The 26,689-nt window shown below is 49.0% G+C and overlaps 1 protein-coding gene and 1 long non-coding RNA gene across 4 annotated transcripts; one reads left to right on the forward strand and one right to left on the reverse strand.

The window, feature by feature from the left end:
- Positions 1-16,787: 16,787 nt before the first annotated feature.
- LOC110561159 (metallothionein-1) lies at positions 16,788-23,499 on the reverse strand. 3 transcript variants are annotated; one of them, XM_060392204.1, is made up of 3 exons: positions 23,307-23,499; positions 23,007-23,072; positions 16,788-17,012 (listed from the first exon to the last, which is right to left on the reverse strand). In XM_060392204.1, the coding sequence occupies exons 1-3, from the start codon at positions 23,332-23,334 to the stop codon at positions 16,921-16,923; spliced, it is 186 nt and encodes a 61-aa protein (XP_060248187.1). In that variant the 5' UTR covers positions 23,335-23,499; the 3' UTR covers positions 16,788-16,920. The 3 variants fall into 3 exon arrangements, with proteins under 3 accessions (XP_060248187.1, XP_060248186.1, XP_021513129.1); XM_060392203.1 differs by lacking the exons at positions 23,007-23,072; positions 23,307-23,499 and adding exons at positions 17,286-17,351; positions 17,848-17,998; XM_021657454.2 differs by lacking the exon at positions 16,788-17,012 and adding an exon at positions 22,653-22,873 and having other exon boundaries at positions 23,307-23,462.
- Positions 23,500-23,583: 84 nt separating this feature from the next.
- On the forward strand, positions 23,584-24,708 carry LOC132656832 (uncharacterized). Its single transcript, XR_009594584.1, has 2 exons — positions 23,584-23,717; positions 24,423-24,708. It is a non-coding gene; the product is annotated as an uncharacterized LOC132656832 (long non-coding RNA).
- Positions 24,709-26,689: the final 1,981 nt, after the last annotated feature.

Below are 26,689 nucleotides of genomic sequence, written 5' to 3' on the forward strand. Positions count from 1 at the left end.
GAGACAGGACTTCTTTGCGTACGTAGCCTTGGCTGTCTGTCTTAGATTCGATTTGTAGACCTGGCTGGCCTCAGACTCACAGGGATCGGCCTGCCTCTGCCTCCCTTAGTGCTGGGATTAAAGGTATGTGCTGCCACGCCCAGCAAAATAAACTTTTTATTTCATGTCCATTTGTAATTTTCCTGCAGGTGCATCTGTGTGAGGGTGTTGGGTCCCCTGGAACTGAAGTTATAGATAGTTGTGAGAGGTCAAGTGGATGCTGGGAATTAAACCCAGGTCCTCTGGAAGAGCAGCCAGTACTCTTAACCTCAACCATTTCACCAGCCCTCTGCTGTTAACTTTCTAAATGCCCTTTGGTGACCCTGCATCCTCCCTGACCGTAAGGTAAAAAGTAAAAAGCAATCTAAATGAAGTGAATCCTGGCCTGGGGATAAGAACCAAGATAAAAAGTTTTAGCATGCTTCACATGCTAACTCGAAAAGAATGAATGTATTTATGAAGTTGCCAGGCATCTTCTACCACTGTACAATGGTCTTTAAATGGTGTCCTAGCGTGCTTTCTACTGCTGTAATAAAACACTATTACTAAAGCAGTCTGGGGAGGAAAAGGTTTATTTCGCTGAATGGTTTATAGTCCATCATGGAGGAAGCCAGGACAGGAAGTCAAGGCAGGAACCTGGAGTTAGGAACTGAAGCAGAAGCTGTGCAGGAGGAGCACAGCTTCCTGGCTGGTCCTCCGGGTTCAGTCAGCTCTACCTTTCTCAGTAGCCCAGGACCAGCTACCCAGAGAGACTGCCTTCCACGGGGCCTGGGCCCTCCCAATGGAGGAATTCTCTCTCCTCTCTCTCTCTCTCTGTTTTTGCATTTTTTAAACTTTTTGTTGATTCTTTGTGATTTTCATATCATGTACCCCAGTCCCATTCATCCCCTCTATCTGCCCTTCCAACCTCCTCGAACCAAAACAAAAACAAAATACACAGAGACACAGACACACAGAGACACAAACAAAAACCAAAGCATAGAAAACATCATGGAGACTGCAGTGTGTCACAGCGTGTTCCGCAGTATTTCCCTCTGTCCACACATCTTCACTTGTAAACGCTCATTGCAATGAGTAGTCATTGGTCAGGTTTGAGATCTCTGGCTTCTGCGACACCATCAATAGTAGATTTTCACTGGGTCTCCTCCAAGTTATCCTGTTGTTGGCCTGTGTCGTGGAGAACGTGCAGTTTTGCTCAGCAGGACTGGCCCTTTCACGTGTCCCCAGCCGTGCATAGGTAACGCAGATTTGCGGATGGGCCGGCTCAGAGACCTGGATCTGGGCCTGGGTTAGGTGGCTGAGTTGGTCAGAGCAGCGCTCTCCCTTACTTGTACCACTGGGGAGCTCCTGATGGAGGAATTTTCTCAATTGAGGATTCCTTTCCTGGATAACTCTAGTTTGTGTCAAGTTGACAAAACAAACAAATAAAACAACAACAACAAGAAAAAAAACTATCCAGGACAAGTGGTTTTCTTCGACGAAAATCTCTATTTCCACAGAGTGAGGGAGTGAGGGAGGAAGAGAGACAGAGAGATCTTTAATGTCTAATTCTGTGCTGTCTGACTCCTTTCTTAAGTCTATACCATGCAATTTAATACTTGTAGTGAAGACTTCTCCATTTAAAAAAAAAATCCATTTATGCTGGAAAGACGACGGCTCAGCTTGTAAAGGTGCCTATGCGAGCCTGACAACTTGAGTATGATCCCGAAAATGCATATAAAGACAGGAGAGAACCGACTCCACAAAGTTATCCTTGTTTATAAATGTTCTCTAATGCATAGGACACCCCGCCACACACAAACACACACAATTAAGTTCTGATGCCTGCTGTAAAGAAATGTGGTCAAGAGCCTGGAGAGATAAGAGCACTGTCTGCTCTTCCAGAGGTCCTGAGTTCAATTCCCAGCAACCACGTGGTGGCTCACAGCCATCTATACGAGGATCTGATGCCCTCTTCTGACATGCAGGTGTGCACGCAGATAAGGCACTCATCCACATAAAACAAATAAAATCTTGGAGGGGGGAAAAAGAACACTAGCACTAGCTTTGGGAGAACTTGAATTCACCTCCCAGCACTCCCACGGCAGCTCACAACTGTCTGTAACTCCAGTTCCAAGGGAGCCGACACCTTCACCTTCACACAGACATGCAGGCAGGCAAAACACCAGTCCATAAGAAACAAAAATAAATAAAGCTAAAAGAAATGTTGTCAAAGCACCAGATAATAACAGAGAAGGTTTGAGGCCAGCCTGGGCTACACAGAACAATCTTGCTTCATAAAGGCAAAAAGCTAACTAAACAACTAAACAAACAAAAACATCCCCAGTTTAAAAAAAAAAAAAATTCTCAAAAACCTTCTCACAATCACAATTCTCGGAATTCAAACTGTGTTCTGACCTCTGGAGGAAGGAAAGAAAGATGCCCTTAAACAAACAGAAACGGGCCCTGGGGGAGCCGGCAGCTGGTGCTTATAGCAGCCCACAACGCCAGAGTCTTTCTCCAGGAGCAGTACGCACAGCGGTCGTGCGGCCTAAGCTTGGGAGCTTCAGAACAGCACCCAAGGAGAGCAAGTCTGGCAACTTTTTAGGAGGCTGTTCGGTTGACGTGTTGACTCTAAATCAGGATATCCCCAGCTTGCAATGAAAGGTCTTAACCACCAGGTGGTAGCAAATGCCCAGCAAGTGAAGTCACTCCGCTTCAAAATTCAAAATGCGGATAACCGTGGTTAAATTACGCAGCCGACTTTTTCTTTTGAGATTAAAAGCCTCATGTAACCCAGGATGACCTCACATTTGTTGCGCAAACAAAGGTCACCTTGAACTTCTGGCGCTCCTGCCTCCACCTCCTGAATACTGGGATTACAGGTATGCCCACCCCGGTCTGTTGGTTTGGTCTTCAGTACTGTTTGAGGGGAATATGATACAGCCGTGTGCTGTTTGATATCTCGCCCCAACCGTGTTCAGTAACATCAGCTTGGTAGTGAGAAATTGGGCAGTCCTGGTAAGAGCTGCGTGACGGAGCATTTGTCTACCGAGCGTGAGGCCTGGGGTCCGTCCCCAGCACTGGAGGGGGAAAACCCTAAGCAGATAAAATAAATAAGGATCGTCCAATTAAAGAAAGCTGTATTTTGGGGTGCACCTGGGCCTTGCCAGCCAGCTGTTCCACCCTAAGGCTGGATTTGAGAGAGCAGCCCCTTGCTGGCCTCTTGAGGTCCCTTTTATAGGCGAGATAAGGTAGTCACAGGGGCAAGAGAGTCAAACATTGTTAGAAAGATATGGCGAGAGGGAAGGATCAAGGGTAAGGATATGCTTCATGTGCATGGGGCCATAAGTTCAGTGTAGGCTGAAAAACAAGCTTTGCAGTTTGCATCAGAGCTAAGACTCTGTGTCTCTCTGACTATCCTGGAACTCACTCTGTAGACCAGGCTGTCCTTCAACTCCCATAGATCCACCTGCCTCTGCCTCTGCCTCCCCAGTGCTGGGTTAAAGGCGTGCGCCTGTACCACCCGGCTATTCTTTAACTATAAACAGAAACTTTAACCTGCTCAGAACAGGAACTTATTCTTTAACTGTCTTAACTGCAAACACACCTGCAAGGTATATTTTTCTCATTTTGGTCTCCCATTAACTTGCAAGGTATATTGTTCTTGTTTTGGTCTCTCACATAACTAGACATATCTGGGAAGAGGAGACCAGGCCCCACTATGTAGTGCGACGGCTTGGAACTTACTATGTAGACCAGGCTGGCCTTGAACTCACAGAGATCCACCTGCCTCTGCCACCTGAGTACTAAGACTGATTAAAGGCACCACTACACCAGGTAAGGGACAGGAACTCTTAGTTATGAAAATGCCCCCGTCAGATTGGCCCATAAGTAAGCCTGTGGGGCATCTTCTTGATTAGTGATGGATGTGAGAGGGTCCAGCCCGTTGTGAGCGGTGCCATCCTGGGCAGGGGGCCCTGGGTTGTATTAAGGAAACATGTGAGCACGCCATGAGGAGCAAGCCAGCAAGCAGCATTTCTCCTTGTTTCTCAGTGTCTCCTCTAGGTTCTTGCTTTGAGTTCCTCCCTGGGTCCCCTCAGTGATGGAACACGACCTGAGAGACATGAGATGAAATAAACCCTTCACTGCCCAAGTAGCTATTGGTCATGGAGTTTTATCACCACACAGGAAACCCTAATTAAGATAGATGGGATCACCCTGTGCCCAGGCTAATCAATTAAGTTCTCCTGAAATCTGCCCTAGTCTCAAAAATGGCTGCCTCCAGACTGGCGACACGGCATCTCTCTTTGCTCTATTATTTGTCCACTATTATCTAATTCATTAAAGAAATGACTCATATCAGTGAGCAGGTTCCGGCCCACATGTCATTGTTTTCTCTTTATTTTTCTCGTTAGTGTAAAAGAAAACATGAAAGAAAGATTCATATTTCACACTGGAACTGTATTCATCAACTGTAAACCACAGGTTAGCTACAGACAGACTTACCGTGAAGGTGGGTGGTAGCTTTCCAGGAAAAGCAAGTGTCCATGAAGACTGTACTACGATTAGTATTGCATACTTAGTCTTTATAAATTGTATCTGAGGTATCTTTGTTGTCATTAGAAATTATGGTAAGCACATGCACTCATATTTTTTAATTTGTCCCTCTCCCTGAACAATTTGCTAACCATTTAATAGCACTCCCCTACCGATATTTCTTCTTCCTTCTCTTCTTCTTTTGTAAATGTAGGTGAGTATTTTGTTGGAGTGTCTGGGGGGGTGCAGAAGGAGGGCATAGGATTCTCTGGAACCGAAGTCAACAAGTGACTATGGTCTGAGTGCTGGGAATTGAAGCTGGAAGAGCAGTCAGTGCTCTCAACCACTGAGCCATCTCTCCAGTCCTCTTCTCCTCTTTTTAACACACCCAAGTGGTCCTCTTACACGCTTAAACATGTGAGTTTTTGTGGATTTTTTTTTTTGGTATTATATAATTCTAAAGCTTCTACTGGAGTGCAGATGCCACTAACAGCCACGAATTTCTGAGGCACAACAGGGCTTCGGGAGGGTGGCAGGCACTTAAGCTATTAGATGTCAGGATTCTGTGAGGCTTAAACAGAGCGAGCCTAGAAATGGATCCCTACTGGGCTGGGAACGTGGCTGGATGGTTTCATCCCCCAAAACACAAAGGCGAAGGATCAAACAGCCTTAGCTGATACTGACCTGTACTTCCACTGGAGAGGCTAAGGCAGAAAGATCCTGAGTTTAAGGGCAGCCTGGGCTGCACAGCAAGTTCTAGGCCAGCAAACACCCACGTCTATGGAACTTTGGAAAATGACAAAAGGGACAAGTCAGTCATAGAGAGAGGAAGGAACATTGCATCAATATATCTGCTTGCTCACCAAGAAGATGACAGTGGAACCCTGTCACTCCATCCCAGATGGATGACAGATTGTGTGCATGGAGGTGTGTGTGTGTGTATACAAGTATGTATATGTGCATATACATACATGTATATGTATGTTTGAAACAGTTATGTAAGACCTGTCTCAAAAGGAATGGGGAGGAGAGGGTCTATACAATGCCTACACTGAAAAAAATATAAGCAACCCTTAGAAAAACAGTCTCAGGGCTGGAGAGATGGCTCAGTGATTAAGAGCACTGAATGCTCTTCCAGGGATCCTTAGTTCGATTCCCAGCACCCACATGGTGGCTCACAACCATTTATACTGGGATCTCATACACTTTTCTTGCATGCAGGTATACATGCAGATAGAGCATTCATATATGTAAAATAAACAAATCTTAAAAATAGAAAAATGCTCTCAAGCAAAAAGTAATGGCATATGGTACCAAAAGGGCGGGGTGGGGGGGGTCACCACTCTATTGGCGGTTGGACCTGGGAGAATGGAGACTATAAATGAGGCAGACAATTTATACGCTGAGGGTTAGGAGTCACATGAATACAGTGTACAGCCACTAGGGCAAGCCACAAGAGACAGGCAAGCTGCATGCAGCACAAAACATGTTTTTCCATAGAAGAAACAAATAACAATAGCCAATTGTAATGAATAATATGAAGTAAATTCCCTCCTATTCACTATACCTGGGAGGGACATGAAGGCATGATCCAAGAACAGTTCCGTGTTTTTGAAGAAACTGAGGTCACAGACTCTTGTCTTAGTTTCTTGCAGTTTTTCACAGGAACTCAAAAATCTCCTCACATGACTCCACCATCATGTTCTGACAGGAAGGGAGGAAGTGGGTGTGGGAAGAGAGAAGAAGATGATTAATCTACAATGATGTGATATTTGAAAGGGACCCAGGAAGCTGAGAACTGACTGGACAAGTTCCCAATGGCTGAAGCTGGAGTCATCTGAACAAGAAAATGAAGCCATGTTGGATTATAATCTAAATCATAAGACAGCAGCCTGGGCTACACAGGGAGATCCCGTTTCCAAAACCCAACATCAGTGCTGCAAGGCACTGCGTTCTCTTTTATCTACAGTTAAGAAAAAAAAAAAAAAAAAAAAAAAAAAAAGGGAGGGAGGAAGGAAGAAAGAAAGAACCCACTAGAGGGATGTCAGGGTCATCAAAACAAAGAGAGCGTGAGAGCGAAGACGTCTCAGGAGACACAATGGCTATATGCAATGTGTATCCAATCCTGGAACAGAAGGAGCGTCAGGTGAAAACTCAGGAAACCTGACTAAAGGGCTGACTGCTTCATTATAAACAAGCTGGGAGTTCAACTCAACTGTTACAGTGAACACCTACCGTGCAGGACAGCTCAGGTTGGATCCCCAGCACCACATGAACCCAGACGTGATGGCAGATGTCTTTAACCTTAGCATGTGGAAGCAGGAGGATCAGAGGTTCAAGGTTATCCATAGTTAGGTATTAGGTTGATGTCAACTTGGGTGACATGAGAACCTGGCTTAAAACAAAGCAAAGCAAATGTAGGACACAGCATCAGGCTGTAGAGATGGTTTGGTGGTTAAGAGCACCTGCTGCTCTCCCAGAGGACCTGCGTTAGATTCCCAGCACCCATGTGACAGCTTATAACTGAACTACAGTTCTAGGGGATGGCCCCTTCTGGCCTCCTCTGGCACCAGGCACACAGGTGGTGCACAGAACACAGGTAAAATACCCATACATATAAAATAATGATATAAACATGAAAACCCTATTTTAAATAAACAACCAATGAGCTCAAGATATAGACAAGTGTATACAGAAACAAAACAAAACACCAGCGTGGCAAGAAGCCTGTGAGGAGCTGGTGGAGGTTGGTGATGGGGATAATGCTAACAAACACCCACCATGAGACACCATTTTGCTCATATTCAAATGTCTCAGTTTCCAACCCTGACAGAGAGGCTATAGACCCAAAGACTCCATGAAGCCCTGAGGCCATGGTGAGGACATGGGGTGATAGGGAGACTGATGGAGGCTCTCCATGTTTGTTTTTGATATTTATTTAGTTTTTTTGGTTGTTGGTTGGTTTGTTTTAAAGAAGGTCTCGCTGCTTAGCTCTGGATTGCCTGGATCTCACTATGAGGACCAGCCTGACCTTGAACTTGCGGGAATCCCATGTCTCCGAAGTGCTGGGATTACAGGCATATATGCCCAGTACTTGCTCTAAACTGAAACATCAGCTCTCAAACCGTAAACTCAGGACTGCAGGAGGGAAAGGCTTATCTTACTTATCATCATTTAATCAGCCTTCATCACAGGACAAGTAGCCTGAAACCAACACGCCATTGCTTTGCTCTTTAACCTTCCATGGCTCCCTATGAAATGGGAAATGAGCAGATAAGACTCTATTTCCAGGAGTTTTCTTATTCTGCCTCCTCCTCTGGGACAGGCAGGGCCTGCTCTGGGGTGGGTGTATGGTACTGGGAGTCAGAGATGCCAGAAAGGGGAGAGGGGCTGTGTATATGCCCTCTTTGACCTCTTGCCCCCTAGGAAGGTTGCTATGGGGATTTGGTGTTGATTTTTCTATCTGTACTAGGCCTAGACCCAGACCCACAGGGCACATATGTCTCTGAGGAGCTGCTTATGGCTGACACAAACTTGAATTTATGACAGGGGAGAGAGTTTTCTCAGGCCCAAGGGTAGTGGCCATGCTGGAAAGAAACACTTACCAGCCCAGAAATGGCTCACACCCCCCCCCCCCCATGAGTGTGTTTCACAGGTGCAGACAAGGAGTGGAGGCAATACACAGTCTCTCTGCCCTGGGCCCTGGGGACAAAGCCAGCATAACTCAGAATCAGTGGGGAGTTCTGCAATGCCATGGGGGGGCCCCCACTCCACAAGCTTCCTCCAAGACTCTGGGTGAAAGCAATACAATAAAGCCAAGACTTGTTTGCTGGGAGAAAAGGTAGGGAGTAGGGACTGGGGTACCATTCTTAGAGAGAGGGCAGGAACCAAGGAACTAGCCTAAAGTTGGGGTGTAGGATCCACACCCCAACTATGATCTTGGGGCCCATAGTTGGGCCAAGTAACTACAATGAATATACTTTGAGGCTATTTTCACAGTGAACATCGTCTGGCCATGGCTGGCTGGAGAACTTGCTGTGGCTGAGTTCATCCTTAAGTTAGCTTAGCTCTGGCAAGAGATCTAGGCATTCCCTATAGCCAGGAGCCACAGAGACAAAATCTGGGTAAGTGAACTGGCAAAGAGGTGTGTGAGGGGAACAGTTCTAGAACATATTCCCAGGCTCCATCTTGTCATATTGGTGGCAGCCAGTCATCACTGCTGTTAAGACATCTCAGGCTGTGGCTCTCTGAACTCAGGCCTGTGGCCACTGCTCCTCAAAGCTGCGGACCTGGGAACCTTCACTGAACCTCTTGAGTCTTCTCACTCCTTTGTAAACAACCTGTTTTTTAAGCTTCTCCCAATTACTCATTGATTTCCTGCCAAGAGTCTGGCTAGTATAGAAAGCAGCTCCCAGGGGATATCTCAGGGTTAGGCAAGGCCCCAGGTCCCACTAGAGAATCTACAGGTGGCCGGGTGTACCTTCTCCTCATCTGAGGCAGCTGAACTTCCTTAGACTAGGGGTTCTTGGGTGAAGAAAGAAGAATTCAATGGAGAGATTACCTTGGCGGGTGGCAGAGGTATTGGATGAAAGAGGTGACGTCAGCTTTGTCAACTCGGTAGCCTAGCCAAGTGGTACACAGGACACAGCCTGCTGCCTGGCCACACACAGCTCCTACGCTCTCACCTGCTCACCCTCTTCCTTTCTCTTAGATAGGGGCTTGTTATGTGCCTCCTGAGTGCTGGAATGAAAGGCATACACCACATCAAGCCTGTCCTTTTTTCTCCTCCTTTGAGGATCTTGTTTTGTAGCCTAGGCTAGGCTAGTCTGTAGTCTGGAACTCGCCATGTAGTCTAGGCTAGCCTTGAATGTGTTGCAATTCTCTTGTCTAGGCCTCCCAGATGCTGGCGAGAGTCTAGGAGTTAGATAGCTCTGTGATAGACAACAAGGAGAGAAGACACAGCTAGATAACAAAACCGGCAAACTCTGGTTTCTTCCTTAGCCTCCTGACCTGAGACCAAGGCCTAGCATCTTGAAACAAGGACCTGGCAGCATTTTTCTCCTGCCAGTAGGGCCTGCCTGGTGTCCATCACATTCAAGGCTGGGACCAGGATGTGGTACCAAAGCTGTGGGCCTTTCAACCACTCTGTCTTTGTTCAAACTGACCAATCCAAAATTAAAGAGAGAAAACCTGTCAAAGACCCTGAAAAAGCCCCAGCCCTCAGAAAGAGCCCCAGATTTTGGGTGCTCAAGTGCTCCTTCTGCCTAAAGACCCTTTTAGATGCAGCTCCAGACAGCAGGCTTGGGAGCAGATCTGTCTCCCTCTCTACAGCCTCCATTTCGGGAAAACCATGCTCCATCAGCAGACAGCTGGAGGAACTGTAAAAGAGTTGATGAGCTGATGAGCCCCACCTGAGTTCATGGCTGAGCGACTGGGGTCAGCAGCAGGGAAAATGGGGAGAAATGGCTGCCAGATCGTGGACTTACGGCAGTCTCCCAGTACCAGGTCTGAGTTGCGTGGTACACCTGTGGGCCTCAGTGTCCCGGTTCTAAGGATGAATAATCAACCACCTTGTAGTTAGTTCTCCTTGCTCAGTCAGTTGCTGAGGAAAGAGGATGGGAAAGAGGAAGAGGACAGCAGCCTGACCGCTGCCTGATACTGTTAGGTTCCTGCTCTGTCAATCCTCAGCTCAATCCTCAGCCCTTATGCAGTCCCACTCAAGTTCCTGCAAGAGCCACTGTGAGGAAGGGGATAGAAGAGAGTGGAAACAAAGGAGACACAGCACACAGCCCTTAACTTCTCAGGGCACCTCCTGTGGCAGAACCAGCCCTGAGCCCCTGACTGACTTCAAAAGAAGGGAGAGAAGCCCATTCTCATGTCCACTCATCTGAGAAGGGCAAGCACCCTTCCAGTTTACCACACAAAGGAAAGTCCCAGATGCTACAGTCAGGCCATGATGACAGCAACTGAGGTCAGGACCTGAGGCCCTCAACTCAAAAGGCACTTTCCTTGCCCTCCACGTGCAGAGACTCCCAGACCTGCATAGAGCCTTGGGTGCAGGTAGCTGCTTCCAACCAGCTGAGGGAAGCGGGGTGGGGTAGCTCAAGCATGAAGTCTGAATTCTGACAAGGAAGGAGATTCAAGGCAGACATGCTTGCTCTCAGGAACTCACCTAGAAAGAAAGCAGTGGACAAACGGAGTTCACTGAGCTGGTAACCCAAGACCGACCCCTCCCACCCAGGTACATGCAGTGTTGTCCCCGGGAACGGGGAACCCTAAGGCCCATTCCAGGGGTCACTGCCCAGTGAGTGGCTCAAGTGGATCTTTTTCCAGACCACATGAAGACACAGGTCCCTGTGAAGGTGCAGGAGACCGCCAGAGGGCAGGCCAGAGCCAGGAACAGCCAGCCCGGTTTCCAAGACTCAAAGCTGCTGCTCTCTGCACTCAGCACTTGTGTCCCCAGGGCTGAGTCATCCTCACCTGGCCCTGGGTGGTGCAGAGAGCCCCAAGGAGCTGAGTGCAGAACCTCTGCGCACAGCAAAGCCCCTCCTCCTGTGCTGGCTCTGTCACATGCAGCTGTTTGCTTGTCCATGGCCTCCCTGCCTCCAGGCAGTCCCTTTCCAGTTCCTTTAAGTTTGCTGGACCTAGCCCAGTCCTGGTAGCACAGGCCTTTAATCCTAGCCACTCAGGAGGCAGAGGTAGGGGGGGAATCGCTGTGAGTTCAAGGGCAGCCTGGTGTATAAATGAAGTCCAGAATAGGCAGGGCTACACCAAGAAACCCTGTCTTGAAAACCAAAATAAATAAGTTTGCACATCCTCACCTACACCAACATTCCAGGAAAACAACCCTGTTTCACAGCCTTCCCCCCCCCCCCCCCATTGTGCCATGATGGATGTCACCTTACCCTGGCTTGGAGTACATGCTCCCTAATTGTTGAGCTATGATGAGGTATGAGGGACTGGTCTCTGGTGTCACCTTTGCCCTCCCTACCTTGTCTCTCTCTCACATTTGGCCCTTTTTCTCTTTTGCACCACAATAGGCAGGCATGGGGTTCTGTTCCAGGTCTGGCTGTAGCCAAGGGTGGAGGGACAGAAGGACACAGGTGTATTTCCTATGGAGCTTTCCTGGGCTCCCAAACTTGCAGGCTCACCACATCCCAAGGCACCTTGACAAGCAGTGTTTCCCTCGGAGCCAGCGAACACATTCACAGCTTCCAACAAGAGAAAGTAGGACAATTGTCCCCAAATGTTTCCTTCTGATTTAATGGCAAGGGCTAGACTCTGAAGAGGCAAACTCATCCTGACTCGGGGAGTCCTCCCACAGAGAAGGGGCCTCATCATGACCCAGAGGCCTCCCTGGTTATGCACTGTCCTCTCCGGGTTCCTGGACACTGCTGTCTCCTGGTGGGGTGTCTGCACTAGCTGCTCACAGGGTATGGCCCTCACCCTGGGGAGTCTGCGGGTTCTGATGAATGCTCACCCTCGGGCAACATTTCTCTAACACACTGTAAGTGGCTGAATCTCAACCTGCTGAGCCTGAGGTAAAATCCTTACAGGGAAGCAGCCTGAGTGACACAAGATCCAACCTGAAGAAGAAAGAGCACAGGGTGCATGTATCTGTACTTTCCCTTCTTCCTTCCATGGTTTTTGAAATCTTCCTGATGATCCTAATACAGTGCTCTTTGCTTCCATTATGTCTGTAGTTGGCATCATTTCAGTTACCAAGGTTGAAAGGGATAAAAATCAAAGTCTCCTCCCATGTGGGAACTGGAAAAACCCTGGAGAGTTGGATTTCCCACCCCAAAGTCTCCAAGTAAACCCTTCTGAGAACTAAAGCAGGGTCAGAGTCAGAGAAAGAAGGTGCTGATGGCTCTGAACTAAGAAAGTGCCCCATCAGGAGGGACAAAACAGGTCTATGTCCCCATCAACAGCTGCTCCTGCTTTTCTGTGTCAGAGATGAAACCCAAGGTGACTTTCCTGTGTTGCTTGTGTAGGGCCAGAGTCCAACATTTGACTCCACAGCCCAGGTCTCTGCATTGTTAAATCCCTCACCTCAGTCCCTTATCCCAAGCCACACACAGAACACCAGACCAGAATGAAGTCATCAGGTGTCACTGTCACTCACACAGTTGCTAGAAAAGATCACAGCCAACAGGGCAGAGTTATCTGAAAACAGACCCAGCTCTGCACACATTGCTCCCTTTACAGGTGGGAGCAGCACAGCCCTCACAGCAGCCACAGCAGGTGCTCTTGTCAGAGGTCCCTCTGCAGCACAGCCCCGGGCCCCAGGGGTCCCTCTACAGACACAGCCCCGGGCCCCAGAGGTCCCTCTGCAGACACAGCCCCGGGCCCCAGAGGTCCTTCTGCAGACACAGCCCTGGGCACACTTGGAGCAGCCCACAGGGCAGTGAAAGCAGCAGCTGGAGAGAAATGAGAAGTGAGGCCATGCTTACCCCTCACACCGAAGAAGTATTTGTTATTCATCTGTTTATTTATGAACAGGGTCTGACAGAGCTATTGTAGCCTTGAACTCATGAAGCTCCTGCCTCTACCTCCCAAGCACTGATATGACAGGCCAACAGCTCTGTGCTCCCATGAGGAGGCACTGTAATAAAGACCGGGGCTCTGTGTGTTTTGAGAGCCCAGATATGAACTTTGGGGTTTGCATTCCAGTAGAGCTAGGATACCTGTGCTGAAATCCCGGAGTGGGAGCAGAATGGGCTCCAGGGGCTAAAGGACAGCCAGTGTCCCACGGGCACACACCAGCCCCAGCCCCAGATCTCACAAGCAGGCCCAGCTGCTCTTCCTGCTGGAGGGGCACTTGCAGTCTGTGCAGCTGCAGGAGCAGGAGCAGGTGCAGGAGCTGCCTGTGGGGAGGAGACAGAAGCAGTGAGCTGCAGACACAGGCAGGAGCCAGGAGAGGCTCCCCCAGGCCAGCACTGCTGTGCATGTCAGGGCCTGCAGCCTTCTGTCCCTGCGGTCACACAGAGGCATGCCACTGGACTGGCCACCCTACTGCTGGGCGGCACAGCCACTCTCAGATGTTTTCCCACAGGAAGGAAAGTGAGGGGCTCCAGCCACGGGGGTACAGCATAGATTGGAGCCCAGGCCTTTCTCCCTTGAAATGAGAACTCTGAGAGAAGGAAGGAGGAACTTAGTGAACTCCACAGTGTGGTGAGAGAGGGAAGGAGGGAGAGAGACAGACAGACACAGAGAGAGAGCGAGAGAGAGAACTAGCCTTGTGTAGTAAGGATCCATTTTATCCAGAAATGAAAATGAAGGTCTGGCCAGCTGCGGCCAGCATGGCTCTGGCAGGCTTCTTCCCTATTCCCCCAGCCTTGCCAAAACCCATTAGATTATATTCCTGAAGCCAGCCACCAAGGTCTACTCCTGTATTTGGCCAATCCCTCCTCCTGAGGCTGACTGGCAAGGTCCAGCTATCAAAGTATTGGAGTCCAGCAATCAAAAGCCCCTGTTGGCTCACCCAATTCAAATTAAACACTTCATCCTAACCCGGTGTTTCCTCTGGTACCTTTATAAATTGCCATTTCCCTATGTGGCACATCTGTGTCCTCCCTTCCAGAGGCAGTCCTCTGTCCCTCCAGGATAAATGCCCCTGCCATGCACCCTCCTGTTGTGCCCTTCCCCTTTTCCCTGTTCTGTATCTTGTCTTTGTCTCTTATTTCCTGCCCTCTGTCCCTCTGGGGCAAATAAATCTCCTTGGTGCAGAGACCTTGGTCTTGAGGTATCCTGAGCTGATACTTTTACTATGTGTGTGCTCTGAAGTCTCTTACCAGCTGTACAGGAGCAATTGGGGGCCAATATTAATGCAAATGAGTTGAGGTCCAAAGAAAAACATCTAAGCTTCTGGGAGGCACATGAAAGTCAAGGAACCTGCATGCTCGCTTTGTAGTTAAGGCCCCACTCTGCGAGCAAAGGTCCTGCTCAGACCTGCACCCACGACTCCCAGCTGGCCTGAAGCCCACTGAGCTGTTCAGAACACACTCTTCTGCTCCCTCAACAATTTGAAAAGGTTGAGGGCCCGCTGGGTGGCTTATTAGGAAGGAACACTGGCAGAGCCTGCACTGGCTGGGCTCCTTGCAAAGGCCCCGCGGCGCCTCCTTCTTAGCACTAGTGCACCGGTCCCCTTGGTCACACTTTGTTTGGGTTCTGGCTAAATTGAGTGCAAGCTTCCCTCTGGGTGCAGTCTCTGCCTGCAGTGGGTGGTTCTTCTGCGCTGGCCACCAGGCAGCCCTGAGAGAGGCGGGGTTTTGCACTCGGCTCTAAGCTGCTTGCTGTCACCCTACTTGTTTTTGCCGGTTCCAGGAAGTTCCCTGGTCTTCCCTCCCACTTGGAGTTCCAGGAACCTAGTAGCAGCTGTCTCCCAGTCCGGCACTATGGATGTCACCTTGGTCTTCCAAAGTCTCTGAGATCAAAGTGAGAGCAAGGGAAGCGTGTGTCAGGGTCATGTTTGCTTCTATGACTTCTTGTCCCCACATCCTTCTCTGGCTCCATTTCCCTAGAACCCAGAAAGAGGACAGACACAGACAGGACTTTGCCTCTGTCCTCCATTGTTTACTCAACAGAAACAGGCTTGGGTTCTTGCAGTAAAACTATCCTAGGTTCTCCATAGCCAGGGAGCCCTCCCCAGTTCACTGGACTGTTTTGACGCAAAGTACTTAGAGTCAGAAGACTAAGCACTGGGCAGCTTCCTTCAATCCCAGATGTGACCACGCAGCTGGAATCTGAAAGAGCAAATTCATCCTGACCTTGCAATGAACTTCCACCTAAGTCACAGCAATGGAGGACCTCCACATGCAGGATGCAAAGCTGTTCAAGGGCCATCACTGAGCCCTTCTGGATGTCTGGGCCTGTGCAGCTCCAGCTGTATGCACACGGGGGCGCTGACAGTGAGCCGCTGTGTGGATGGTTAAATGAGCTTCCCTGTGTCTTCAAATGTTTACTCTTCAGTCAAATCTTCCAAAAGTGTGTTTTGTACTCTTTGGACTCATGTTCTGCACAAATTAATTGTAGCATTTACCCCACTGTGAGCTGTGGCTGAGCTGATTGCAAGCTTCCTGCTGGGCCTGAAGTCTACCAGGGCAGAGGGAGAACCTGGCCCAGGTGTTTAAGGTAGAAAACAGGTTTAAGGTGCAGAGAAAATAAATACTATAGTTGGTGGGTTAGGGCCTCTGAGTGCTTGCTACTCAAGCTCGAGGCTCACCTGAGTTCGAATCCCCAGCACCTATATGGTAAGCCAGGAGAGGTGGTCCAAGTGTCTAACTCCAATGCTGAGCTGAAAGTGGGGGGACTATGGTGGTTCCCCGTGATTTCTGGCCATCCAGGCCAGCAGAAATAAAGCAAGTTCTACGTTCAGCAAAAGATCATGTCTCAGAAAGTAGGGTGGAAATTGATAAAGATTGCCAATGCCCATCTCAGGATTTGCATTCAACACACACAAACTACTCAGAACCTCTGAGGCTTAAACATCTGAGGTGGGTGTCCCGCTGTGTGACCTTTACTCTGAGATAAAGTCACAGGTAGCCCAGGCTGCCCGCAAACTTAGTTCCTAGACCAGCCTGAAATTCCTGATATTCCAGCTGTTACTTCTCAAATGCTGGAATTACAGCATGAACCACAGAGTTTTTTTTTTTTTGAGACAGGGTTTGTGTGTAGCCTTGCCTGTCCAGGACCTGTAATTCCAGCTACTTGAAAAACCGAGGCAATAGAATAAAAAATTTTAGGACAGTCTGGGCTTCACACAGAGTTCTAGGCCAACTTATGAAACTTGGTCAACTCCGGTGTCCAGATAGACAACAGAGCCCCCTAACACATCACTCCACCAAAAAAGGGCTGGAACATAGCTCAGTGCTAGAGCCCCTGCCCAGCATGCTAGACACCCTATAGGCATCCCATACCCCCTTCCCTATTCCCCACAATCTGAGGAGCAGAAACTGGAATAGAATGTCCATAAAGCACTGAGGTGTTCCTGTGCAGATGGGACAGTAGGCATCTGCTTCCCTCCACCCCACACACAGACCTGACCAGGTCCATGGCTGCTGTCTTCCACATGAGGAAGCTCAGGAGGTAACCTGGCTTTACCCAAGACATTCCTTCCTTGGGGGAAGGAGCTGAAGGCAGAGGCACCAGGTGAGTCCAGAACACAACCCCTGCACTATCACGTCAACCTGTCACCACAGTTTCTAATTTTAAATCAAAGAAAACCAGACTTAGAACAAATGGGCTTTTATTATTCACACATATCTTAGAAAAGGGGGTTTAGTAAACAGGGTGGATCCATATGAAAAGCTCTGGGGTGGTCCAGCAACACTATTTACACGTGGGAGCAGCCGTGTCCTCACATCAGGCACAGCATGTGCACTTGTCTGACTGGCCCTTGCACACACAGCCCTGGGCACACTTGGAGCAGCCCACAGGGCAGCAGGAGCAGCAGCCTGGAAAGGAAGGGAGAGGGAGAGGTCAGAGCAGGTTCCTAGTACCTGTCACACTGGCCTGGCTGAGCAGCTGCTTCCTGTCCCCAGCAGAGAAGCCTCTGGCTTCTCTCAGCACAGCTTTGTCCTGGGGCAATCCAGCGGCCCTGGCAGCTGCAGAGCAATGGGCCTGGAGAAGGGAGGAATGGCCTCAGAAAGCCAAGGACCCTCCTCACAGGCAGCGGTGTAGGAGTTCCCTGCCCAGCCTTAGCCAGCACCCCAGCTTTCCCCACTCACTCTTCTTGCAGGAGGTGCATTTGCAGTTCTTGCAGACACAGGAGCTGGAGCAGGTGCAGGAGCCGCCTGTGGAGGAGGAGAAGACAGCAGTCAGGAAGAGGGGCAGGTTACAGCAGTAGCCAACCCCATGTGCCCAGCTCACTTCACTAAGTCCTGCTCAGAGCTCCAGGAACCTGGCCTCCCTTCTCTTCTCACAGGGGAGGCAGGGCTTGGTTCTTTGACTCCCAGGACACAAAGATCTCTTATGGCCTTGTTTAGGCCATTAAAAAGCTTAATAGTGCCTGGGGCTCACAAAGATGTTCCCACTCCCTGCGTGATCAGGAAGCAGACATTCGTGCGCCTATATACTTGTCCCGACAAAGAAAATCCCTTCGGACACTAGTTAAATTCCAGGAGTAGATGAAGGTGCTTGCAAAATGGGACTCTAGAAAGAACTGGAATGACTCTCCCACTAAAGGCACCCATTCCCGCCGAGCCTTTAGAATACATCCTGTACAACTGGGGGGAACAGGCTCTGAGGTCCCAACTGGGTTTTCTAAAGACCAAGAACGGGGTGACTTACCGGTGGAGCAGGAGCAGTTGGGGTCCATTCTAAAAGATCTGGTGAAGCTGGACCTACAGCGAGGACAGAAAGGAGCTGGAAGTCTTGCGAAGGCCAAGCGGCATGCTGCCCTCTTTATAGTCCTGGAACCGGTCCGGGCGCAAAGGTTTTGCACACAGCAGGAGGTTGCTCTGGCCCGCGCTGAGTCACGTGCCCCGCGTCATTGGAGGAGCGGAGTGCACCCTTAGGGCGGGGTGCAGAGCTGCCTCCAGCGCTGGTGCGCACAGCGCGACCGCCCCTTTGGAGCAGCTGGGTCGGGAATGACGACCTGTGGACCCCTAGTACAGCATGTCCCTGTAGCCCCTCAGCTTCACTGTCCCACAGCTGTCTGCCTTAACCCATCTGCAGAGCTGTGTGCTCAGCTTCTTACCCTGAGTTCCTGGGCAGCCTTCAGGCCAGACCAGGTCTCTGGATAGAAGCCAGCAGAAGCAACGGAGATAGTTTTGTAAAAAGACGAGCCTTGATCACCTTAGAGCAGGGACAGTGAACAGGGAAGAGTGATGAGGCTCTCTGCTGGAGGTGGAATTCAAGAGCAGGAGAGAAGTCCATTCTGGGATGACATGGACCAGAGCGTTGTGCCTGGGGTCTAGTGGGTGTTTGTTAAGCAGGAAGGGCCAGTGTGTAGCTTAGCACAAGTGTTAACGTCTTTCTGGGCTCTGATCTCTGGCTACATCCGTGCTGGCGTCTCGTCGGAATGGAACCCTACACTTATCTCGGTCAATGTGGTTGTTTGTTTTTTCTTTGTTTGAGACACATTTCTTTTCTGTGTAACAGTCTTGGCAGATGATGTCTGTGAGTTCAAGACCAGCCTGGGGCACACAAAAGAGATCCTACTCCTACTTAAAAAATAATAAGAATTAAAAAATAAAAAATAGAATTCTTGCCTGGATAATGTTGAGCAATTGGAAAGAGCAATGGATTTCAGCCTGGACTTGTGGATAAATTCCAAGGACTCAAGGACAAGTCCCAAGCAGAGATCCCAGGTCAGAGACATCAGAGGTCCTATCCTGGCTAGGACTGCGAGCTCTTAGCCTGCAGGTCAGGCTGAGGCACACTCTAGCACAAGGGTGCTGATTTCCTTTATATTCTGCCTGTTCATTTTTTTTTTTTTTTTTCTGGATGCATACTGAGATGTTTCTGATGGACGAGAAGAAATATGTTTTGTGCTTGGTGCTTTTGCTTGTTTTATTAATTTGTTTTATTTTATTGTCTATTACCAAAACTGAGGTCTGTAACTGAATCTTAGGTGTTTAGATCTCTTGCATAATATGATTTTTTTTCTGGTGAGGATTGAAGTGAAGGCATCCTGAGAACTAGGCAAGCTTTATCTCCATCCTTTTAAATTCTTTTTATTTTGAGACAGAGTCTCACTAAGTTCTTGGGGCTGGAGTTGAATGTGCTCTCTAGCTAGACTTTGAGTTGGAAATCCTCCCCCTGCCTCAGTCTCATGAGTAGGTAGTATAATAGACTTGTGCCCCACCAGGCTCAGCAACTCCTCTTTCCTTTGCATTTCTTGTTCCTCTTCCTCTCCTTTTCAGGTTTTGAAGAGGGTTTTGCTCTGTAACTCAGAAGGTTCTGTAGGTTACTAGGCTGGCCTTCAACCTGAGACAATCCTCCTGCCTCAGCTTCCCAAGTTGCTAGGATACAGGTATGTGTGTGTATCACCATACTAGTTGTGTTTTGTGTGTGTTATTTTTTGTTTTGTTTTGTTTTGTTTGAGGCAGGCTTTCTCTGTGCAGCCCTGCCTGTCACTCTGTAGACCAGGCTGGCCTCAAACTCAGAGATCTGCCTGCCTCTTCCTCGCCAGTGCTGGGCTTAAAGGCCTGCACCACTACACCCAGCTCTGTGTGTTCTTTTTTGAGACAGTGTTTCATGTAGCCCACCTTAGCCTCAAACTTGCTATGATCCTTGAACTTTTGATCCTCCTGCCTCTGCCTCTCAAGTACTAAAATTATGAACAGTGTGCAAACAAACCTAAGAATTAATCAGGGATTTGTGCGTGCTAGGTGAGCACTCTACCATTAAGCCACATTCCCAGACGCTTTTCTTTTTTCATGGTTCTAGGAATGAACCCCAGAGCCTCACACGTGCCAGGTAAACTCTCCACCACTGTGCTTCTCCTCAGCCCAATATGCTTTTTTTTTTTTGAGAAGGTAAAGGTGCAACTCCCCATTCGCTTAGTTTCCAGGCATTTGGGAACTGAGTGACTAAGAGTGGTCCCAGCTTTCAGCTCCCTGGACTCCTGTTATGTGTGCCTTCACTTGGCACATAGGAGTTTTTATTGGGATATCTGTCTATCTCTCCATCTAGCCATCTGCTCTGTCTGGAGACAATGAGGTAAATGTCTGAGGTACATTCTTACTAACCTGAAATCAGCACCACCTAAATCCAGGACAAGGCTGAAAAGACTAGAGTCAGGAAGGGCATACAGGAATAAATGAAACAAATTACCAACCCGTGCACTCAAGGAAGGAAATTTCCTTAAGCATCAGGTCTCTGCTTGCTTGCCTGTGTATTCTTTGGGACTCAGTTTCTTATTACAGAGTGTCCTCTCAGACAGTTCTCCTCACTCGGGAGCTTGCCAAGATGGGAGTATTCCTTCAGAAAGTCCACCTAGGTAGAATGCTCATACTTGGGTGTTTTGGTTTTTTGTTGTTGTTGTTGTTGTTGTTTGTTTTGTTTGTTTGTTTTCAAGTAACCTTGGCTGTCCTGCACTCATTTTGTAGACCAGGCTGGCCTTGGGCTCACAGATCCACCTGCCTCTGTCTTCTAGAGTGCTGAGATTACAAATGTATAGCACCATGCCTGGCTATATTTTCTTTGTTTATGGAGCCAGCTGCTCTCTCACCAATCCCTAGTTATGAGATTTTCTCCCTCTCATGAATGAGGACTTCTTACTGAGTCTGTGGGCTCCTTTCTAGTCACCAGGGTTTGCAGAGTCAACGCTGACAAAGCAGGCACTGAGTGGAGCAGGGCAGCTCTGGCTCTCAGGCCCCTTAGTGCCACTGAGGGAGTTAACAGTTCTGGGTTTTCAGGAGGATGTGGGAACACAAGGATGTGATGCACTTGCCATCAGAGCCTTAGGTGGGAAAGAAAGATGTCCAGGGATGAAGGTGCCTCTTTTCTTCCATCGTGTGGGCATTGTTCAATCTGACTTGGCACCTGTTGGTGTCCTATTTCTGATGAGCCTGAAGCCATTTGGGTGCCAATGTGTCTGGACCAGCAGAATCCAGTCTGGTTGGGAATATGTGACAATATGATGGTTGGCAGCTGGGAACATGGTTCAGCATCTAGGCTTCCACTGAGTGACAGGGTATCAGCATTTAGAGAGAGGTTCAAGTCTGGGGACATAAGCATGGGCTGTGTCAGTGGGCTGTGAATTACTTTCTGACACCAAGAAATACAGGCAGCCTTGTAAACTTACTCTTCAGAGAGAAAGCTCAAAGGCAACTTGGTCCTGACTTCTGGCCAAGAAACTCATCTTTCCTTTGATTGAACATCCAATTGCATTAGCTCAACAAATAGCCTGAGGGCATTAACCGTTGGTTTTAATTGTGTGCCATTCAGGTCCTTACAGCTTCCCAAAGACTACCACCCCACCCTCCAAATTGCAGACTCCACCTGGATGCCCTGTTCCTGGGAAGATGCTGGACAACTCCTTCCAGATCTCTAGTTACTTTGCTTAACTAGTTAGTTGTCAAGGGTTGGAGTGAGTGAGGGGCAGATTCCTGCCTGACCCTGAGAGGAGCTTCCAAAGACTGACAGCTAACTCATGCCAGTGTGCTCTCTTGAAGCAGAAAAACTCTTCTTGTTGGTGTCTCTGTGTGCCTCAGATGGGCAGTTCTTCACGGGAGGTCCATCACGTGCCCTTTAGTCTCCAGTGTGCCATGCACACCCTTGGATACTGTTTGCAATTTTCTCATGATATAGTTCTTCACATGATACATTTTTAAAAATCAACTTGGAGTCAAGTCAATAACCCAGCACTTAGGAGTCTTGTAGCAGGAAGAGTGTGAGTTCAAGGACAGTTTGGGTACACAGTAAGATCTTCCTTCGAAATCAAAGGTTATTACACTGAGACCAAGCTTGCTTCAAAGTTTCGAGGATCCTTCTGCCTCAGCCTCCCAAGTGCTGACTGATGGGAGTCATCAAATGTGATTTACTCTTGATTATTACACTTTTACTTTATTTACCAGGCATTCCGTACCTGAGTCATTTTAAATATACTTTTATTTATCTTTATTTTATGCGCATAGTGTTTTCTCTGCATGTATGTCTACGTGAGAGTGTCAGATGTGGGTGCTAGGATTTGAACCTGGGTCTTCTGGAACAGTAGTCAGAGCCCTAGCTGTCCCCGACTGACTTTGTAGACCAGGCTGGCCTTGAACACAGAGATCCGAGAATCTCTGCATCCCCAGGTCTGGGATTAAAGGTGAGCACCACCACATGCAGCTCATTTTTAGCCTAAAAATCCAGGTGACTTGGGGAGAGCATCCAGAACTATTATGCACTTGGGGATAGGAGTGTGGCTCCTTAGGGCACCTGGTTTAGTGTGCGGGGAAACCCCGGGCTTGATCCCCAACACACACACACACACACACACACACACGGGATTGGCACATTTTTGTTTGTGACCCGTGCATCCTTCAGCCCACTACTTTCCACAGAAGCCCAGAAATAATCCCACTAGCCCAAGTCAAGCCTTGGCAATTCCATTTCAAGGCCTCGGCCAGCCCCTTACTTCCAAAGCACAAAGACAAGCTGAGTTAATCAAATCAACTTTTATTGTCAGTTACATGCTTTGTAGAAAAGTGTGGAGAACGGCTCAGGGTTGTAAAAAGGGACAGGGTTTGTACACGTTGTTCTATTTACAGGCAGTTGTGGGCGCCCCCACTTCAGGCACAGCAGCTGCACTTGTCTGAAGCCTCTTTGCAGATGCAGCCCTGGGAGCACTTGGCACAGCCCTGGGGGCAGCAGGAGCAGCAGCCTGGGGGAGAAGAGTTACCACTGACTATGAGAGAAACCCGGGCAGAGGCACCCCACCTGGATGCTTCCAGGAAGGTGGGCAGGCGAGGGGCCCGAGGGGAGTGAAGGGGAAAAGTAGAGGAGAGCCAACTCACTCTTCTTGCAGGAGGAGCATTTGCAGTCTTTGCACTTGCAGGAGCCAGCGCAGGAGCAGCTTCCATCTGGAGGAAGAAGGCAGTGAGCGAGACCCCGGCGCACATGCACGCAGGCGTGCAAATCCGTGACTCAGTTTGGGCGAGCCACTATCTCGAGAACTTGTTAAAAAGGGGATTCCAAAACTGGTTAGGAACGGGCAACCGGTATTACCCTAAGGGTGACTAAGGAACGGTCCCAAAACAGCCTGTCAGATCTCCCAGAACCTCGGGTTGCTGAGGCCTGTCAGCAGTCAGCCTTACCTGTGGCACAGGAGCAGTTGGGGTCCATGGCGGGTGGAGGCAGCGGTTGACCACAGAGGAGACGAGCGGAGTTGAATGCTGGAGGCTTAATGGAGGGAAGCTTTTGCAGCGCTGCGTTTATAGCGGGAAGGAATTGAGAAGAGAGCAAAAGCTCCGCCCAGGTGGGACACCACGCTGCACACGCCCCCGCCGCCTGCACACGTCCTTCTTCTTGCACGTGGGGTACGGTCTGCACTCGCCCCCGCCGCCTGCACACGTCCTTCTTCTTGCACGTGGGCTACGGTCTGCACACGCCCCGCACCCTGCACCGGGCGCTGCCTGCTCCTGCAGGTGGGACACAGCCCGCACAGGTCCGGGCGCAGAGTCACAACCTTTCACCGTTTGGGCTGAGCGCAGAGGGTTTGCGCTCGGGTAAGTGACAAGTTCCGGGAAGCCTGCCACCCACGCTTGCCTGTGTCCCTGGGCACGAGGGGCCGGGTGCAGAGGGCGTGTGGAGCAAGGGCCCCCTGCCGCGTGCCCAGTTTACCCTGCGCGGGCACAGCTCCCAGCAGTTGTCCTGTGGAGAGAGCCGGGCCTGCAGACCCTGGAAAACTAAGTTGGAAGTGTAAACAGGTTACAAAAACCAGTCCTAGCCCAGACTTAGTCGCTGTTGGTGAAGTTCCCACCACATGTTCTGAGCTAAGAGACATTGTGTTAGAGCGCTCATATTTCCTTACACAGCAGTGAGGACTTGTTTTCACAGTAGAAATGTGGAAACTGAGGCGCAGTCACAAAGTCACTTGCCCAAGATGACTATAGGGTTTGAACACTCTGAAGGGCCAGCCAGCAGAAAGCCAGACTAGAAACCAGAAAAAACGCAAGCCTTGGGCTAAGAAGGCTTAGTCTCTGGGTTGGAGGTGGGGCAGCAAGAGTTAACAGGCACAGTGATGGGGCTCTCTGCTGGAGGTGGAATCCAAGAGCAGGAGAGCAGTCCATTCTGGGAGGATGTGGACCAGGGCATTCTGCATGAGGGCGACCTGTTGTTTGCCAAGCAGGGTCAGATGGTAGTGTTCACTCTCGCTGCCTCACCCCCTCCCAGGAATGGGCTTACTTAGCCTGTGTCTGTCTTGTCTCTAGCCACCAAGAACAGCGGCAGCCTGAGCCTGAGCCTGGAAGTGTGTGTGCTCCAGAGGGCAGAGCTGTAGAGCTGACCCAAGTGAAGGAGCCCAGAAGACCCTGAATGAATCCTAGCCATTGGTGTTGAGTTATTTATACTTTTGGAGTTTGGTTTTGCCTCGATTTGATTGTGAGTGTGCCCTGGTTCTTCCCTCTTGCAGTAAGGAAGTACCTAATTTATTTTTTGATTTATAGGAGTCTCCAGCTGAGAGACTTTGAATTTTAAAAGACTTTGGATTGTAAAAGAGATTGGCTACCTGTTTTTTGTTTTATTCTAGTTTTTGGGTTTTTGAAGCAGGGTCTTTCTTCATAGTCTTGGCTGTCCTGAAACTCAGTATGAAGACCAGGCTGGCCTTGAACTCACAGAGATCCACCTGCCTCTGCCTTCTGAGTATTAGGTTTAAAGGTCCCCCACTCCACCCCCTGATTGGCTGAGATTGGCTATTTTAAAGAGACCAAACATTTACCATGTTTGAATTTGTAATAACTGTAGGATTTTAAAGGTTATTTGCATTTTTAATGTGAGATCTTGGAGATGCATGAGAAAAGAGGTGATGTGTCTGTGTGTCAGGCTGTCAAGGGGTCAGTTGAACTAGCTAGTTTTATGTTAACTTGAACAAGCTGTAGTCATTAGAAAAGAGGGAACCTCCATTGACAGAAAATGCTTCTATAAGATCCAGCTAAAGGAAAGCCTATCCAGCATTTTCTCAGCTGGTGATTGATAAGAAAGGCCCAGTCAATTCTGGGTGGTGCCATCTCTGGGCTGGTGGTCCTGGGTTCTATAAAAAAACAGTCTGGGCAAGCTATGAGGAGCAAGCCAGTAAGCAGCACTCTGCCATGGCCTCTGCATCAGCTTCTGCCTCCAGCTTCCTGTCCTGCTTGAAATTCTGTCCTGCTCCTTTGATGATGAATTGTGTTGTTGAAGTGGAAGCAGCATAAGCCCTTTACTCCCCATGTTGCTTTGGTCATGGGGCTTCATGACAGCAATAGTAACCTTAACTAAGACAGCCTCTTAAAAAAAAAAAAGTCTTATTCTGTAGCCCAGGCTGAGCTCAGCCTTGATGTTTCTTCCTGAACCTCTTGAGCACTGGTATTGCAATTTTTGGTCCTTGCTGAATTGTGACATTTGGAGGTCACTCCCAGCTCAGACAGCTATCAAAACAGGCTGGCTGTTAGAGTGCTTGTCCAGTAGGCACAAAGCTGGGTTTCTCTTTAGCACTGTGAAAGCTGTGTCTTCCGGGACATGCCTGTAATCCTAGCATTTGAGAGATGCAGGAGGGAGGACCATCATGTTCAGGGCTATCCTTGGCTACATAGCAATCTGCAGGCCAGCTTAGGACACTATGACTTTGTTTAGAGAGTGTAGACAGGAGGGAGAAGAGGATGAAGGGAGGGAGGAAGAAAGGCAGGGAGAGAGGGGGAGGATATGATGCGACAGATGCCAGCTTGGTTAAAGAACAGGAAGCGGTTAGGTCCCTTGTCTCATTTTTCTTGGAAGACCCTGTGTTCCCTGGTTCTCATCACAAGTTCTTTCTGCCTCATCACAAGTTCTTCCTGCCCTGACTGACCCTGCCTTCATTTTTCAGTTACACTACTTTTCTATCACTGCATAAAAGTAACCCCCAGCTTCACAGCTAAGGAGAACACAGATACGCTGTCACGCATGCTGTTTTTGTGGGCAGAAATTAGGCAATGTTTAGTTGGGCCCTCTGTTTCAGAGTGTCTCACAGATTCAAATCCAGGTCCTGCCTGGGGGGACAGTCATCCCAAGAGTCCCCCGTAGTTGTAGGCAGTACTGTGTTCTTGCTGGCTGTTGGGCCTAGGGTCTCCTGAGCTGATAGCTGGGAGTGTCCCTGTGCTTCTTGCTATATTAGTCTCACTACAGAGATAATGTAGTGGAATGGAGGGCCCAGGAGGTTGCCTGCGGAAAATGGTGACAGCCTGTCAGTCACTGGTCTTTAGTGAAAGCTAAAGTACATTAGTACATGTGTTCAAGATATATCCAGCCCAACGTGTTGGTAGAGGTTTGTAATCTCAGATACCTAGGAAATGAAATAGGAAAATGACAAGTTGAAAGCTCCTGGACTCAAACTAGGATTTGTGGGGCATCCAGTGTAGGAGAAATAAAGCAAGTTCTAAGTTCAGGGAAATATCAGTTCTCAGCAAGTCACGTGGAAAAGTGCTGATGTCAGGTCTCCAAGTTCACCACAAACACATGTGTGTGCCCC

Source organism: Meriones unguiculatus, chromosome 10 (genome assembly GCF_030254825.1).
Source record: "Meriones unguiculatus strain TT.TT164.6M chromosome 10, Bangor_MerUng_6.1, whole genome shotgun sequence".
NCBI classification, from domain to species: domain Eukaryota; kingdom Metazoa; phylum Chordata; class Mammalia; order Rodentia; family Muridae; genus Meriones; species Meriones unguiculatus.

Coding starts and splice junctions, on each gene's coding strand:
- LOC110561159 (XM_060392204.1), bottom strand. CDS start 23,334: ATGGACCCCAACTGCTCCTGTGCCACAG. Junction 23,073..23,306: donor CAACTGCTCCTGTGCCACAG/GTAAGGCTGACT, acceptor TTCTTCCTCCAG/ATGGAAGCTGCTCCTGCGCT. Junction 17,013..23,006: donor ATGCTCCTCCTGCAAGAAGA/GTGAGTTGGCTC, acceptor CTTCCTTTCCAG/GCTGCTGCTCCTGCTGCCCT.